Here is a 19,445-nt window from a genome sequence, read left to right on the forward strand (position 1 = left end):
CAGGTTTGGAGAGCCTTTATGCATGAAAGAAAGAAAACGGTAGTTTGATTCATTCAGAAAATTGCCACATTCAATTCTTGAAACCATGGTAATGTTGGAAGATTAGTGTACATATAATTATAATAGGGAGAATAGTGTACAATTGCCTGCACTAACCATGGATCTGTGGGTGACACAGCCAAGTATTGCACCATGCATCAGGATCAAACTGTTATGGCTTGGTCTGCGATCCGCTCCATAACTACATCAACTGTTACTAATTATCCCCTGACCTTATTTATGGTTTCCTTGCGCGTAAAGATGGTGGAATTATTAGGGAATTAATTCAAGGTCAGAATATGGCATATCTGTAGACACACCTCCGCCACACCTTCATTTATTCCATCTCCACCCAAAACGAATAGCAGGTGAGTAGCACACTATTCTCATGCTTAAGTTCAAGGTCAGAATACGCAGAGAGAAAAGTGCATAAAAAGATAATTATGTTCCATTTACGCGCACTTAACTGGGGTCTGAATCGGGCCCAAAGTGACTGCCTGTTCACTGTGTTATTTAGAATTGCAATTGGATTTGAAACAGAAGCGATTTCCTTCCAAATAGATTTCTCTCTCCCAGAACAATTTAGAGAGAATCTGGCGATGGCGTAGAATGCATGTCACTCCAATAAGTTAATATAGAAATAGTGTCACTCAAGCGTGGATATATTGTGTTAAACACACTTTTATTGTTTGGGTGCCTAATGAAACAGTGTCACCATTCATTTAGGGAGGGAGAAAGAGTAAATGGTCACATAAAAAAATATAAAATTAACAATGAAAATGGTAACCCAGGGAAGTTCTGGTTCCCCGTGGCAACAACGACGTACAATTGAGACAGTGTCCAGACCCAGACGTATATGTGTTTGGTTTGCACGTTTCCACAGTCTATTATAATCTCAAACGATGAAGTCCTTTTTTTTTTATTTACTAGCCATGCATACAGTTGACAATTCCACATGTGTTGAATCAGTGTCTTCATAGGAGCTGGCACTTTCCATACAAAATATTTACACTACCGTTAATTATAATTGTTATTCATCATCATCATCATCATTAATATTATTAGCCTACTATGAATTTCAATATCAATACTCTGAATACATAAAGAGTGGGATGTTGAGAAAACGTCGCATCCCATTTCATTGTGATACCCAATCAGTAGAGAATGATGAGTGATGGCATCTTCATTCTAAATGTTACCCATTCCTGAAAATAAGACAGTTTCTAGAGACAGAGTCTGTTGAGATATTCAAACACTGAAAGATGGAGTCCTCCTTGTCCCATCCGAATGAAACTGTTACAATATTCAGGAATCTGTTGTCAGAACCTCCTGAAACCAAAACAAATCACAGGATATGTGACAGACACCTCTGCTACACTTATCATAACATCTCCAAAAGGAGAACATTGTTTCAAGAAGTTTCAAGAATGACACTGACTTTTCCACCATTTTCTTTCCATTCCTCAAAACAAATAAAAAGGAAACAAGAGAAAAGAAAATGGAGGCGCTTTCAAGTCACCTCTTTGGTTCTGCCCTAGTGATGAGTAAAAAAAATAAACGTCCCCTTGGATGAAGGTAGGTAGGCCCTCTCTTTTCCTGCACAGGTAAACCTAGTACACGAATCAATTACTCATCAATGTTTCAAACAAGTTGATCAGAGGGATTATCTCCTCTTGGGTCTGTGCAGTCGCTATCTGCCGCTCTGTTCTGTCATGGTAACTTAAAATGGAGAAAGAACGCTCCAGCTTGATGTGCTCAGAGAAACTGGGTCATATCAACAAAACCAAAACAATGTAAAATAAACATATTACCGAAGCCGAACGCAGAAAACATAAAGACTACAAAACCTGTAATTCCGCACGGACGACTCAAGACATATTTTTTTTAACCGCCAGAGAAAACAGGATAACATAAGGCGAGTGCACTTTCCTTTAGGGGTTTTGTCAATTTCTCTTGCGCAAATGCTTTGCATTCCTCATTCCATTCTATTAATTATTAACATATAATTATTATCAATTACATCATGACTGATTTTATGCACCAATTAGTTAAAATCCACCACAGTTCTACCATGAGTTTATTAATCATCCATGTTGTTGGTGTGAGTATTATCTTCCTGTATGCAGACTTCCTCTCTCCCCTGTCCGCCTGGCGTCCCCTAAGCGCTGGGGCTATTGTATATTGCAGGAGGAGCAGCATGGGTCATCCTTGTCTGGCTGGGCGGCGTAGTCCATCTGCCGAACGATCTCGGCGAACAGTTCGTCCACCATGGTTTTGCTCTTGGCCGAGGTCTCCATGAAGGGGCAGCCCCACTCCTCGGCCAGAGCCTGGCCCTCGCTGGCCGACACCTCCCTCTCACTCTCCAGGTCCACCTTGTTCCCCACTAGGATCACTGGGACCTTCTCGTACCTGCAGACGGCACACACAAACAGATGGAGAAAATGATTAGAAACCATCTTGTGACATGAATATATGGACAGTCACTGACTGTCAAGGCAGATCGGAATGAGACACGAGGAGATGTGATTTGCTAAAATGTTAAACTGAGATTTAGAGGTGCCGTGTACTCCATGAAGAGCTGACTAGTTTCGCAGCCCTTGTGTTTTAACTGTACCTGACGTCCTCTCTGCACTCTCCTAAATGTACAGTTAATAGGCATAATTGCAATCTAGAATGAAAGCTTCACTGGCACATCAAGATGTTGTCAATAAATCATGTCATCCATAAATAATTACATTAAATCCGTGTGGCACATTTTCCTGAAATATACAGTGTATTCGGAAAGTATTCAGACCCTTCCCTTTTTCCACTTTTTGTTACGTTACAGCCTTATTCTAAAATTGATTAAATAAATAAGAATCCTCATCAATCTACACACAATACCCCATAATGACAAAGCGAAAACAGGTTTTTAGAACTGTTTGCTAATGTATTCAAAATAAAAAACAATGTTTTACTACTGAAATACCTTACTTACATAAGTATTCAGACCCTTTGATTTGAGACTCGAAATTGAGCTCAGGTGCATCCTGTTTCCATTGATCATCTTTGAGATGATTCCACAACTTGATTGGAGTCCACCTGTGGTAAATTCAATTGATTGGACATGATTTGGAGAGGCACACACCTGTCTATATAAGGTCCCACAGTTGACAGTGCATGTCAGAGCAAAAACCAAGCCATGAGTTTGAAGGAATTGTGCGTAGAGCTCTGGGACAGGATTGTGTCGAGGCACAGATCTGGGGAAGGGTACCAATACACAGTGGCCGCCGTCATTCTTAAATGGAAGAAGTTTGGAACCACCAAGACTCTTCCTAGAGCTGGCCGCCCAGCCAAACTGAGCAATCAGGGGAGAAGGGCCTTGGTCAGGGAGGTGACCAAGAACCCGATGGTCACTCTGACAGAGCTCCAGAGTTCCTCTGTGGAGATGGGAGAAATTTCCAGAAGCACAACCATCTCTGCAGCACTCCACCAATCAGGCCTTTATGGTAGAGTGGCCAGACGGAAGCCACTCCTCAGTAAAAGGCACATGACAGTCCGCTTGGAGTTTGCCAAAAGGCACCTAAAGGACTCTCAGACCATGAGAAACAAGATTCTCTGATCTGATGAAACCAAGATTGAACACTTTGGCCTGAATGCCAAACGTCACGTCTGGAGGAAACATTGCACCATCCCTACGGTGAAGCATGGTGGTGGCAGCATCATGCTGTGGGTATGTTTTTCAGTGGCAGGGACTGGGAGACTAGTCAGGATCGAGGGAAAGATGAACGGAGCAAAGTACAGAGAGATCCTTTATTTTTACTTTTTACCCCTTTTTCTCCCCAATTCCGTGATATCAAATTGGTAGTTACAGTCTTGCAACTCCCGTACGGACTCGGGAGAGGCGAAGGTCGAGAGCCATGCTTCCTCCAAAACACGACCTGTACAACTGGCGACCGAAGTCAGCGTGCATGTGCCTGGCCCGACACAAGGAGTCGCTGGAGCGTGATGGACAAGGACATCCCGACCGGCCAAACCCTCCCCTAACCTGGACGACGCTGGGCAAATTGTGCCCCGCCTCATGGGTCTCCCGGTCGCAGCTGGCTGCGTCACAGCCTGGGATCGAAACAGAGAGATCCTTGATGAAAACCTGCTCTAGAGTACTCAGGACCTCAGACTGGGGCGAAGGTTCACCTTCCAACAGGACAACGACCCTAAGCCAACGAACCACACAGCCAAGACAATGCACGAGTGGCTTCGGGACAAGTCTCTGAATGTCCTTGAGTGGTCCAACCAGAGCCCGGACTTGAACCAGATCTAACATCTCTGGAGACCTGAAAATCGATGTGCAGTGACGCTCCCCATCCAACCTGACAGAGCTTGAGAGGATCTGCAGAGAAGAATGGGAGAAACTCCCCAAATACAGGTGTGCCCAGCTTTTAGCGTCACACCCAAGAAGACTCGAGGCTGTAATCGCTGCCAAAGGTGCTTCAACAAAGTACTGAGTTTAAGGGTCTGAATACTTATGTAAATGTCATATTTCAGTTTTGTATTTGTAGTAAATTTGCAAAAATGTAGAAAAACCTGTTTTTGCTTTGCCATTATGGGGTATTGTGTGTAGATTGATGAGGAATAAGGCTGTAACGTAACAAAATGTGGAAAAGTCAAGGGGTCTGAATACCTTCCGAATGCACTGTATAATCTAAAAGGCCTGGGAATCACAGTTCTAAGAGGTGGCTTGCTGAGGAAGAAATCTATACTGCCCACATGCTATATTCCTATTACTATGAGTGACAACTCGAGTACTTAACAAGCCCAGCAGTCAACAGGAAGTGGGAAAAATCACCCACAATCCCTTAGGGGCAGGAAGAGGCCATAATCTGGTGAGCTTTAAACTCTCCTCCAAATTGGTTGAGTGCTCCCACTGAGGAACTGGGCTACTTGCACGAGGGCCAGAAAGACATTGTTACATCATATTTTTAATGAAGGACCTTAAGTCTTCAACGTTTTATAATACTAACACTCTCAATGAAGAGTACCACAAATATTTAACGGACATGATTCAAAATGTCTCCATCTTATTGATCAATGCAAAGAATCAGTTTTATTGACAACATTTCAGAAAATTGGAGACATGCCATGAGGAGTTGCTGATATTGGCGTGGTGCATCCAAGGAATTAGGAAACTCTATTTCGGATACATCACAGAGAATAAAGCCTCTGCTTTTATTTATTATCTGCAAGTAGGAGCTCTCTCACTAGTGATAATATTAACCAGAACACACCCGCTATGAACCCCACTCAGAACGCCTCTCTTCTCATGTTATTGAGCACAAACAGATCACAGGAGAATCATGCTCCTTGACACCTTTCAGCATCAAAGGTTAGCCTCCCTGTATGAAATATTCATGCCTCTAAATTATTTAACGCTATTTGACAGGAAAAAACACTCGTCCTTGATTGCTATGGTAACAGGTACACAAGGACACTCATAGTGTTGGAGACTGGAGAGATAGAGAGAATCAATGACTAATACTTTCTTAAGTAGAGGAATCTGAGCTTCTCATGAGGGCCATGGTCTGCAGGTTCCGGTGCTAAATAAGCTTAATCTGGCAAAGAATAAGGAGCTCAATTTTTTTAGTGATCCAATTGACATTTTAGTCATTTAGCAGACACTCTTATCCAGAGCGACTTACAGTTAGTGAGTGCATACATTTTTCATACTGGCCCCCCGTGGGAAACGAACCCACAACCCTTGCGTTGCAAGCGCCATGCTCTACCAACTGAGCTACAGGAGGGCCAATTGGATCTAGTCCTGAATATATTATCTAGAATTAACTCTAATCTCTGCCATCCCCATTCTGTGGGCAAGCCAAGAACTACAGGGATAAAACAGTAGACTTCAGGGGTCTGTGAGCTACCGTGTGTGACTATGAAGCACAATACAGTGGGCTACCTGCTAGCCAGCCACCACACATCTTGTTACAGTACAGCTGGAAAACAATAGCCTTTTGAACCCAAAACGTACAGTCCATCTATTGTTCAAACAGCTGAAACAGGTGTCGACTGAGAAAAAATAGCATTGATAGCATTCCTAACTCTCAGGTCTCTCTTGAAAAATAGATTTTTATCTCAATGAGAAAAACCTGTATAAATAAAGGTTAGCAATGCTATTTTGGAACACATCTTTGTGGCGACAGTAAAAATATGCAGTCAAACTATACACTCCCTCTCCGTGTTCATTGAGAGGCCCTAATCATAGTGGTGGGTGTGTGGAATGGAGGGCCGTGCCGGGCCAGGCTCTGCCTCTGTGGTGGCCGTACCCGTTAAGAGAAAACCCACATTGGGCACAGGTAATGATGGTCCCCTGCAGGGGTGGGCGTTTGTATTCTAAACAGGGCTGTGGTTGCGGGGCCATCGCTATTAGCCCTTGCTCATATGGAGGCCTGGGGCTGTCGTCACGAGCTCACATACTGCCTAGCCACCTCCAATTACAACCTGCTCTCCACACATTCATGGGAAGGCATGTCCTGAAGAACCCTGTGGCCCAGGGAACATGGATAACAGTGGGATGGGAGTGTGTGTTTATGCTAGAGCATGTGTGCGTCAGTGTGTGCACAGAGACAAGAGCAAAATTAGCACTATTTGGTAAGGGATTGAGCCTGGCTCTAAGACTCAGTGAGCTCTAATGGAAAATGATTTCTGATCCTCTGAAGAGCTTATAACACAACCTCTGTCCTCTGTGCTATTGTCACAGCTGTCTGCTTCTCAGCGCTCTGAAATGAAAATGAAATTCTATAGCAATGGCACTCACTGTAAAATCCACATGAAAACCACCCCAAAGAACACCAGATGATCATGATGGATGATCAGCTAGAGAGGAGAGCAGTGACGGGAGAGAAGAAGTCAAATGAAAACATATCCTGCCATCCATTCCATACATTAACATAATGACAGACTTGATAGGCTACCTAACTGTCTCATGGCAGAACAGCCACTCCGAGGAGGAGTGCAGGCAGCACAAAGAAAAAACTTGTCATCTGGCGCCAAAGGAGGAGAGGGGCTATAAATAGCTGTAATAACAGAGGGGAAACCTGCAATCCCAGGAGGTGTGTGAGGACGGCTGCCACGGATACCAGAGCTTCACAGGGACTTAGCATGAAGGGTGTTGGGCACAATGGCCACTCTGGGTCTGGGCCAGGTGCTGGGTGCAGGCAGTGAGGATGGGGGTGGGCAGAAAAGGTCCAGGGTAGCTTATTCTTATTCCTCTACTGAGGTTTGAGCCCGTCGTTATGCATTCTCCACTCGGAAGTCGTGAGCAGTAGTCATCAACACACATAAACGGCCCAGCATGCCAACATTCCACATACCCTCCCACTGTCTGTATGTCTGCCTGTCTGTCTGTCTGTCAGTCTGACTACATGCATGTGGCAGAAACACTCTCGCTGCAAAACACCCAGCGCAGTTCTCCCAGACACCCCTATTTATAATGCATGATGCATCCACTGATATAGGGCCTAGGGAAGCAGGGTGGGAGCTGCCTGGTGGTCTCTGGGCCCGGCCGCTGGGTTTATCGGGCCCTAGCTGAGCGACAGCCAGCCAGCCTGGCCTACATGGTGAAAAGGGCCAGCCAGGTCCCTGCACAGTGAGATGGAGTCTGTCCTGAGTCTCCTGTACCTCAGGCTGACTGTGTTTATGTGTCTCAGTGAGTCCACACAGTGGCGCCCTGCTGAGGAGTGGGTCTGACTGGAGCTGACTCAGGAGGCTGGATAAAGCTGAGTCAAGGGTACAAATGAGCTCCACCACAGTCCAGGGGAGAGGACTTTTAAATACATCTCCAGCTCCTGATCCCAGAAAGGCTGTATCGCACTAATGTCGGGATGTGCCAAAAAGATCCCTCTGCTATTTGGGAGGATGACTCATAAATGACAAAAGCAGACAACAGCTGAGATATTACTTTGGGCTCCTTGAAACAATCTCCTTGGATCCTTCCAACTGTCTCAAGGTAGCAAGAGGATATCCACGCCTTCCTGTTTCCTGTAAACCTCTGATACTATTCTCAGAATATGACAAGACGAGTTTGTCAAAAACGGGAGATGTTCCAGTTAGAAATGAAGCGAGTGACAAATGCTAGACATGCATTATTGTCATTGCTAGATTGGAGATATTAGATGGCCCACTTATGCCCTGTCTGCAGACTGCAGTTTTATGGGTGATTTGGTGCTTTTCTTCAGAAGACAGAAATACACCCACATTAGGCCCCCTCAAACATTCGGTCATGGTCTGATGAATGAGCTTGTTCCTCTTCCTGGAGGTTTAGAATTGCAAAATCAGAGGGAAAATAACTAAACCAAACACTCCTACAAATTACATAAAATATCTAATTTAATCAACATCACCAAATCTGAAATGAATACTGAATGTGTTTAATTTGAAATGTGTTTTTACTCCCCCCCATGCTGGCTGAAGAGAGGGGAGAAGAGAAGCACAGGAGCTAAGATTAGATTGGTCTAATTTATGGGATTTATAAATAGAAACTGTGGCTCAGAGTGACACAGTCAGTCAGTTTCAACCCCTCTTCCCTGACCTCTGGGTCTACATGAAGATTACAGTGGCTCACGCTATGGAGCATGAGCCCATGTACATCATAATAAAAGTAAATGAAGCTCTCTTCAGCTATCCATGGGATGGATCACCTGGACATAATAATAATAATAATAAATTGCATGCACATGAAGCTTTCCTACATCATATATCTAGTATCACCCATTTACCACAAATAGTGGTAGGATAACCTTCTGTAATTGTAAATTGTCACCAATAAAACGTCCTCATCGTCGCTCTATCACTTCTTTTCAGGATACATAGAAATATAAGCATTTGTGACTTAAAACAACAGAAAGAAGAAATGTGTGCTTGAGGCTGCTTGTTTCTCTGCTGCTCTTGTAATTGCATGTTATTTTCTCTCCCCCTCAGTCATCATCAACAATAGCAGCTTAAGCATCAAACATTAATGTCACTCTTAACAACAGTGCAATCACGTATATCGTCACTCTACTACACAATGTAGACTGCGTCATTCTTTTCGATTGCCTTGCCATTTTTCGCTCCGAGTAGCTCTGCTTTATGATGCTCAAGCCAGGCTTAGACAAATAGACAAAGTAAGAGTATCCTGCATAAGTATTTATAAAGGCCCTGCTCCACTTGATCTGGGTGAAAGAAATATGTGGGTGGTGTTGACAGGGGGAACATTGACAGGGCTATTGAAATTCACATGAAAGCGATGAATCTGTGGATTTTTTACAAGTTAACTTTTTATCAAATAGGATATTCCTCCATCTAATCACACGGGTGTTATAGAAATATGCAGCCTGCAGGACAGAATTCATGGCATGTTGGTCTGTGACTGAGCCAGGGCTTTGACAATAACATAAAGATAAAGACCAAAGTAATTCACCCGAATGCTGTGCAAGGAGAAATTAGGACTAGGCTTGGGTCGTATACCGTCAATACCGTTGACACTATTTTTAGCTACTTTTTAAGTAAATACCTGCAGTCAACTCGTGCAATATGTTAAGAGATAAAGAAGATCGCATTTTTCATTTCACCTGTCACATAATCTGTCATTATGAAGCTTACTAGTAGTCCCCAGTCACGTGGTGTTTGTTTACAAGCACACAACAACGAGACCGGAGCCTTGTAAATCACTCACTGTGCAGCACAGGCCAGGTGATCTAGTTACAGTATGGAATTTACAACTAAATGTTTGCCAGCTAGATATCTTATAACTATTAAGTTAACTGTCTAAAATGTGCTAAATGCTCTGCAGTTGTGCTTTTGGTTGGCTAATTTAGTAGCTAGTTAGCTATCTTGCTAAGTGGTTAGCTTCTTCCAAAATCAAGCTTCGCTTGGCGGTAACAGCAGAGAATCCCCTCCTGGATCAAGAGCCTTGCTGGCTGATATTAGTTTTGTGCGTGCAGCAAACTGTGAGTAGCATTTTCATTGTTACTTGTATAACTTTATGAGCTGGGGTGTCTGTCCTCGTTATCATCTAGTTAGCATTCTCTATGGGATTTTACATGTTCTTGTTAGCATTGCTAATCATCGGATTACAAAGGCTCAGTGGGGTTTGAAAATAGCGTCCATTGTGTTCAGTGCCGGTATTACCGAACATCCCGGTATGGCACAAAGTCAGTATGAAGGTATGACAATCTGGATACCGCCCAAGCCTAATTAGGACACTATTGGACAACCATATACCCAAGATCATTTTAACCAATCGACATTCGGCACATGGCAAACTCCTTTAAGGTTGACTTGATTGGTATGTTCTGCAGTACTAGATCACTGCACCATAGGATAAGTCATGCCTTCCACCATGAAAATACTGTGAGAACTACAATAACCTTATGTGATAGTCTCATTCTGACCCTGTGACCATAACATAGGCTAAGTCCACTGGCTGACAATGGAAAGAAGTACAACATCACCCAGAAGGTAAATGATCCCTGTTCCTCCTCCTTTACCATGCTTTACATCATATCTGGGTGCACTAGCACGTCCTGTGCCACCCGTCAGCCGGCATCACCTGTGCATGGCTAACTGTTGCTGAAGCAAGGTGATGAGCCCCCCAGCGGGCATGGAGGGGCAGGGTGCGAGTGAAGCTAATAATTTGCCCCCATGGCCTCTGTTAATGCAGCCCTGTGCCACTGACAGGTGGCAGACACTGATGAGCACTGACAAGGCTCGGGACGGGCGCGACACACACCAGCGCCTCTGACTTGGGCGGGCGCCGGGACAGCTCCTGTGTGAGACAGTGACGAGGACAGGAGAGGCTAAGTGAACAGCAGTGACAGCTGCATAATCCACAGGGCAGCGTCGAGCCCTGGAGGAGAGACATTGGGCATGGGGCCTCCTTGGCCATGGGGTCCTGAGGAGAAGTCAAGGCTGCTGGCTGGGCTATGCGCCAGAGCCCCATTCCATTTTCACCCCTCTGCAGGTTGGGAGGGTGTGGTGACATTAACAGTGCCCTAGAATGTATTTTAATATACTTTCCACTCTTATTAATACAGTCATATATATTGTTATACTCTTCAGTACAACAACTGACTGACTAACTGCTCTAAATCATTCAACTTGACTCTTCGACAGCATTATCTTCCATTACAAAATGATGGTACATTTCCTGGTTTACTGCTTGGATCTGAATGTAAGTGTACACAGCTCTAGTGTAAACCACTGGTAGAATGTAAGCTTGTAAACATTTACCTAAGTGAAGAGTAGGATGTTTTTGACCCTAAACAAAGAGTGGACAGTCAACACCATCTGTGGATACGATGCTCTTCTTTTTAGTGGTGCCGTCATACAAGCAGATAGATATCATCAGAGGAAGCCATGGTAAAAGCTAAATGGACATGGTCCGGTCTAGACAACCCAGCACCCCAACTTAACCTCTACTGTATAAACATTTACTGTAAACACACTGTTCAACTCTAGAGAACACGGTTCCCATGCTCTTCTCTTCAAACTGTTTGGGACAGGAGAGATTTAGTCAACACAGGGTCACCACAATCTCAGAGATAGGACTGGAGGACATCGCACTATCCCATCAACCGTAACTCCATACATGTGTTTTCGCTACACTTTACTGTTGTTAAACCTGTGCAAATACCCAGTAACAACATTGTATTAACATGTTGTTGTTGCTTCGTAATGGAGAACAGAGGTTTTTGTTACACAAGAAGAAATGTAATGTAATTACAAAGTCATAACATGTTGATACATTTGTAATTACAGCGTGACTACACACTGTATAGGGACAACTATCATGCAAAGTGTTTGTTGTGATTTATTGTACATGTGGCCATAAATGTGCATTGTCTTTGTTCCTGTGGGGCTGTGATGGGGTATTGGAGTGTCTGACAGTAGAATAGGTAACATGGGTGCCTAAAGGCATCCGCATGCTCTCCAGCTGAAACAGTTCGGAAGAGTTTGTGCATTTATTATGACGACATTTTGTGACATTTTTGTTCGTTTTGGACTTCGGTTAGGGGTTTTTCGGCTGTTCGGGCACACAGCATTTTTTCTGGATGCAAGCCAAAGACTGTAGACGAAGTGTACGCCCCTTAGTCGGAGATTGGTCAACAGTAGGGATTCTTCAATAAAGTCTTTGTTGTCATTCAACGAGAGATGACTCGTTTTCATGCACGTTTTCATTGAGAAATACTGCACGAAACATCTTAGATGTAAAATTGCGTGACTATGATCTCCTTGGAAAAAACGTCCAAATGAATGACAGAGTTCTTGAGTTATCTTAGATTAGTTCTGACTGTTTTGAGGAAGTGTATACTGGCTATGGCGTCTCAAAAATGGACAAACTGTACAGCTTTTTTCTTGTTTTTCAAGTGAAGGTCTTTAAAGAGAGTATGCGAGCATACTCGTTCGCATGCTGAAGCCTTTAGGGAGGTGACACCAGACTTGAGGAGAGAGGAGGCAGTCCCTGGGTGTGTGTCTGATTCCACACACCACAGCTGGCCCACACCTGGTGCACACACACACCCATACACACACTAGGGGATGACGCCCTGCCAGCTAGGCAGCCTCCCTCCCCTCCAGATTCCCTCACACACCTCTCCCCGTACTCACATCTTTATGGGGGAAACACATGCTGACCTCATTCTTTCATCTGGAGTCATACATTTATGTGAATGGTTTTAAATGCAATCCAAACACCAAGCGATCGAGAATTTATTGAAACAAACACACACCAAGATAACCAGGAAAAGGAACTTATGAATTGGTAAGATAGCCAGGAAAAAGAAAAACTGAATTGGTAATGGAAATGATGATAGTAAATATTGGAGAGAATGCAATTTCAGCTACAGATAATTGTATTTACTAGAAATCAGATCACTTGAGACCATGTTCATATGGAATGACTGATGGCGCTGTATAACATGTCAATGGGAGGATCCAACTGAAAAGTTGAGGAGTAATTTGGTAGTTTTGTGTTGTTAATCTATTTCTCCATTGTGATGTTTCTCAGTGAGCAGAGAGCCTTGTCTCTTTGTAGCTCATCAGACTCCCTCCATTCACCCTGGCAGATACACTGACACCTCCAACGAGTGATGAAGCCACACTGTCACAGCTCAGTGCATGCTGGATTCCCACTTCACATCAACTCTAGAAGAGGGAGACACGAACATGTGAATGTAGCCCAGGTTTGATGATAATATAGTATTGATATGGCGGAGCGCATTTGTATAGGGTCTTAACCAGGTCACCAGGTCTTGAGTGTGAATGACTCATTCATGTTGTCACTTTTGAAGTCTGCCACAAATTAGGCCACTGCACACTCAACCTTATTGAATTACTTTGGTAAGCTTAGGGATAACCGAGTCCTCTGGGTAGCATGTCACATTGTTGTAACATGATTATAAACATGTTAGGACAATGTTAGGACAATGAGACATGCGGCCACTAAAGATGACCTCATGTCTGGAGCATCCCTATTATAACAGTGCTTATCATTCCTATGATTCCTGTTTGTTCTGGGGTTTTTTTTCTTTACAAACAGATTGCATGTTTCTAATTAAAAACATCACTTCCTCTCTTCAGAAACCGGCTTCTCAGTGTGCTCCTCCAAATTTAGCAACTCCTGCCAACCCCCCTTGCTTTAGCTGTATTTTGAGGGTTTGTCTGTCTGTTAGAATCAGACTTCTGCTTCTCTCTGCAGTGTCACTGGAGCTGTGAATCCTGGGTATTCAAGCTGTCTGTTTCACTGGGGTTGCAGCATCTAGGCTCAGCCAGCATACAGTCTTGTGGACAGCCCATCAAACACACAGAGCAGAGCTGCATCCAAGGTAGCCAGAGAGACAGACACTATCTCTCCACTGTAATAAGTGCAGGGGAAACTGGTCTCAGATCTATTGATGGACAAGGCCTGGTGTGTCTAACTGAGGAGAAATAGCACCATGGCCTTGAAACTAAAATGGCTGTAGAGCTATTGGCAAAAATAACAGATGACCAACCAACCATATGTCTCCTACCATGCAAAATAAGACACAGGCATGCAGTAAAGACAACGCTAAATATATAATTTATAATGTTTGAAGAACCCAGTTGCATTGCCTTTAGAGAGATGGATATTGTCTAGTGTTGGATGATACAGGACCACGGATAGATTTAGCATTAGTAGACCTATGCAGGGTCAGACTGCTTTAATAGGCTAGAGTAGGCAGTATGCCTGTGTGTTGTGTATCATCACAGGCCACATCCTCAAAATAAGTGTTATTTGAGTGTATACTCTGCACAAAGGTGGTTCTTCATAGATTGTGTAGTGGGCCTACCATTAGAGAGCGATTATGTTTTCTGTCAATGGGCTATATGATAGGAGTCAGATTAGATAGATTAGACATGGGAAAATGCAAGCAGGCATTGTCATCCATGTCTATGCATGTTTACAATGAGACGTTGCACAGTTCTGACATAGGCCTACTGTAGGCCTTCCATAATACACGGATTTGATCCCAAATCACCCACCTTTTCACTCTGATGATCTGGTCCCTCATGGGCTTGATATCTTGGAAGCTCTGCTGGTTGACAAGACTGTAGACCAGTATGAAGCCTTGGCCATTTTTTATGTAAAGGTCCCGCATGGATGCGAACTGTTCGGTACCAGCAGTGTCAAGAATCTCCAGAACAGAGGGTGAGGAATCCACCTCGATTTCTTTGCGGTAAAAATCTTCTATGGTCGGGTCGTACTTCTCAATAAACGTCCCGGTCACAAACTGAACAGTGAGGGCGGATTTCCCGACCCCACCGCTGCCGAGGACCACCACTTTGTACTCGCGCATTGCTCCCTTGTTAGTTGATGATTTCAAGAGATTGTCGAAAGCTATCACTCTCCGCGCGACATAGAATAAAATATATCCGTGCAAATGGCATTCATTCGTGTCCCATTTTGAATGGATATAAAAAATACAGCCTTGCTTACCACCGCTCAGCAATGGCAAATAAAAAGCTGAGCACAAAGACTCGCTGCCCGAAGATGGATTTCATTGTAGAAATTCCCACAGGCACACCAGACATTGATTACTAGGCTATGCGCATCGAAACGATTGCAATTTAAAAATGTGCATTAAAAGGTATCAAAACGCTAGACAATGTGAAACGTGTGGTTTTTCATCTGCTTAGCTCACCATTCTATGCATCATTAAAAAAAAAAAAAACTTGCTCCAGCAAAGACATTGGAGAAAAAACAGGACGGTTCTTGATGGATTCTGGAAGAAGACTTGCGCATTTTATCTCAACAAATGTTGATAAATAAATAAATACAATTTTAAGAGTTAGGCCTATTAATATAAGTTTCGTTGCTTTTTAACCATCTCTCTCATCTCCCCGTTCCTTAAGCGTTCACGAATACAATCCTGGCCGCCATACTCTCGGGTGGAGACCCACCGCCGCCTTGTAATCAACCAGTCCCCTCTCGGTTTCCGTACCAACGAAAATGAGACGGGTCTTTCCACTCGACAGATGTGCAAAGAGTCCAATGGCTACCTATATTTGCTGTTAACCTCACTCATGACTATCTGAATGCCACACGGAAACAGCCAGTAAAATTAAAGGGTTGGATTTCCGTTCATGTGCAAAATCTCCCATCATTCGGTAACTGAAGTGACACCCTCCTAGCGCTCACCCAATCACAGAAGCAGCTTGAGGATATGTATCCAAGAGGAGGAAAGTGCGCGCAGATGCTGTTGCTATGGTAACGCTGACAGCTGTGTAGCAGCATCACTTGCATCAAAAGAGTATGAAAGCAGATCATAAACAAGCATGGTTGCCTTCTCTGTTCAGCTATTACATTCCACTCCTCTATTTGGCAAATGATAGGAGTGGCAAGGAGTGGAATGTTAGCTAAAAATACTGGTACCCAGACTAAGCTGTCATTTAAACAAACAGCAGCACAATGTGAAAGCAGAGGAACCTCTTCTAGCAAAGTACCTTCTTGGACTAGACTGTATAGGCCTATACATAACTAGACACAACGATGTGGATGCATGTGGATGAGTCAATGTCTTTGCAATATCTGCTTGCGTTATCATATGCAGATGTGCATAAACAGACTATTCAATAAAAATAGCAAACATTTAGCATAAGATTTTTTTGCAAAAATGTAGCATATTCATAAGAAGAAGACCCAATAATTCATGTATTTTCCAGAAAATGGGGTAAGACTAAAACTAACATGTGAATTGCATTCCTGAGATGGTGCATTTCATTATCTAGGCCTTTGAAATCATGTCCTCTGCTTATATAAAGACACCAAACAAATAGGCTTATTATTTCCTATGTGAATGACCAAAACAAAGGCATCACAAGCATGGCATTTATTTAAACTTTTATTTCTTTTTTTTTTTTACATTAGATTTGACACAAAACAAAACTACTGTATATATATCATAAAAGAGCACATAATTATGCACAAATAAAACATAAAAAAATTGCCACATGAACAGATTCAAAATGAGAAAGGGTTTGTACTTTTCCCCTCTGTTAAAGAGTACGGCATTACCGATGGAACCATATGTGGCACTGGCACAGCAGTTTAAGCACAACTCTGCAGTAATTGTACCACAGCCATTTAGAATGGCACCCGCCAGTTTTCTCATCATCAAGCTTTTCTCAGTAAAGTGTTTGACTGCACTCTTTACAATCTACCATTTTGGCCTCAAAATGAAAATGTCTGTAGTGAGAATTAAAACAGCATATTTCACTAAAAGCAATAGACTAAATACAATCCTTATATTTCATGAACCTTAACACATAACAACTTAAGAACAATACATCAAAGGTAAGGCAAAGTTCACTAATAAGTTTGTCTGCTCAGTTTATCAACTGTTCAGAAAGTGCTTACCCACAGGGCACACACTGGTTGAATCAACGTTGTTTCCACGTAATTTCAACAAAATTACGTTGAACCAACATGGAGCATACGTTCAATTGAAGTCTGTGCCCAGTGGGTAGGAATCATGTTACCATTGGGTCAGTAAAAGTGAACACATTCTGACAGTCCAACTCTTTTGATTGGGTGGTCTAAAATATCAACTGACTTTCAGGTGCAGCTGTATCTAGCTATAATAACATTGGAAACATTTAGCAAAACTTGAGTTGAAATTACCATTAAAATTAACATCCGTTTTCAAAGAGCATTTTTTTGTGAAAGATGCCTTCAGTGAACAATTGAAATAATTTAAGAGTATCACTGCCAGATTAGCCATACCCATGACTACATGTTTAACATACTTTTTCTGCAGTTTAAAAATAACTTTATTCTGGGAACAAAGTGCAATTCTAAACAGCTGAACAACCATCAAAACACAGCTTTTTGAGTTTTCCCTTGCCTTATGCTTTGTCAGAGGACTTTAGAGAGATCCTTTTTGGTAGAATAGATTAGAGCATTTATTGAGGGACATTTAATTGTCATGGGTAGGCTGTCAAATGCAAAAGGAATATACTACTGTAATACAAAGGCATTATGATACTGAAAATATTGTTGTATATAATTTTGCCATAAAATAGGAAATGTTCAGATTCTGGCAATACAATCTAGTGTGTTACAGTGCTCTAGAAAACGTAACAATTACATCATTTACAAAAATACAGAGCTTCCGTCATTGCAACTTTAGGTTGCCACAGAGACAAATTAATATAGTTATGAAATTATACCGTACTACAATGAAAAGTAAATTTACTTAAATGTTAATTTTTTTGGTAGACTGTGACCTATACAATAAACTGTTTTTATACATAATAAAAGCAATTCTACAGCCTTGCTCGTACTGCAGTGTGTTGTCCTGTATAGGTGACAAGGCAGTGACAAGGATGAGATGTGGAAGCTTGCCATTGGTAGCTCCAACATTCCATCCCTGGTCACAGACGGCTTTTCATAGGCTAACGTGACAGGACAGGTCATCTGAGGAACCACCAGCAGAGCAAAGCTCAGCTTAATAAATTACATTCATTTTAAAATAGAATACAACATTGTTCTATAACTAATGTTAAACAAATAAGTAAATTCCATATATTTCCATCAAACATAACATAAAAATGAACTTTTCAGAAAAGAAAAAGAAAAGTGATGAAAAAGGACAAAGATGGTAAGAGCATGCGTAATTTTAGTTTTCTGTGGATTGTCTGAGTTGATCAAACACCATGACAATATCATGATACTGGATACATTTTTGACGCATACTGATTTCACTCACACACTAAATGTAAAGGGGAGGATGAAAGACTGTGGGCAAGATTTAGACTTATAATATGCCATTTAGCAGACGCTTTTATCCAAAGCGACTTACAGTCATGTGTGCATACATTTTTACGTATGGGTGGTCCCGGGGATCGAACCCACTACCCTGGCGTTACAAGCGCCATGCTCTACCAATTGAGCTACAGAGGACTACAGAGGAGACTTTGCACCTGTGTGAAGTTTTTAACTGTTATTTTCAAGAGCAAATAAAACATACAAGTTTAAGCAAAAGGTCAAATAATGTTACATGTAGATCATTGTAAATAGTTCCATGTTTTTAACTTAGTTTTGCCTTTATATCCTACTGTAAATAACTGGTGTAGACTTTGCACAGGTGCATTGGTGGGTAAATCTGTCTGTGTTTGTAAGTGCTTGTTTTACAGACCAGTTTGTAAATACAATGAAGCTTAACATATGTAGGGTTATATGAGTTTCATTGCACAATGTGATTAGTTATGTGACCACGTCCTACCACTAAAACATTTACTGTGATACATTCTACTCGAAAGACGTTAGACAGACTATAATAACAATGCACTAAACATGAGAATATGATAAAGACAGTTGTATAAAGAGACAAAGGAGTTACCAACATACAAGCACAACACATATCCGCTTCTCCAAACTCATCTCCAATCACTTTTTAGTTGCAAACTACTTTCAACTCATGAAGAATTAAGCTAAACCATTTTACATAATGAACAATCACTGAACTTCATGCCAAAGCAGCCATGTTCAGATCTGCCAGAAATTGAAACTTGAAAGTAAATGAAAAGTTAAAGCACTAAAACTAACCCAGTGTACAAAGACTACCAATGCACTGAATTCGCCTCACACAAACGGTTGTTCATTGTGATTATTGTGAGACCGTGGAGTATGTTGAGAAACTGAGGGTTTTCTATTCAAAGTTGAATATTTTTCACACAGAGCCTTTTCAAGATGCTTGTTATGTACATTACTTTAGGCACTTCTACAGTTAAAATAAGACAGGATTAATAAGTGACCTCGGGTCACTGCAAGGTTTCCTTGCATGTGTAAGTCAGCCTTTTTACAAGGATCACCACGTCTTTCCTTTGAAGTCTTATCATACTGCTCCCTCTTTAATGTCTGTGGCCTC

At 42.3% G+C, this 19,445-nt stretch overlaps 1 protein-coding gene across 1 annotated transcript; it reads right to left on the minus strand.

Moving 5' to 3' along the window:
* Window positions 1-706: 706 nt before the first annotated feature.
* LOC311143280 (ras-related protein Rap-2a) lies at window positions 707-14,873 on the minus strand (the record flags this gene model as incomplete). The annotated part of the gene is made up of 2 exons (XM_084179109.1): window positions 707-2,448; window positions 14,560-14,873. The coding sequence occupies 2 exons, from the start codon at window positions 14,871-14,873 to the stop codon at window positions 2,211-2,213; spliced, it is 552 nt and encodes a 183-aa protein (XP_084035235.1). The 3' UTR covers window positions 707-2,210.
* Window positions 14,874-19,445: the final 4,572 nt, after the last annotated feature.

The sequence above is a fragment of the Coregonus lavaretus genome (assembly GCF_964263955.1).
Source record: "Coregonus lavaretus genome assembly, chromosome: 16".
NCBI classification, from domain to species: domain Eukaryota; kingdom Metazoa; phylum Chordata; class Actinopteri; order Salmoniformes; family Salmonidae; genus Coregonus; species Coregonus lavaretus.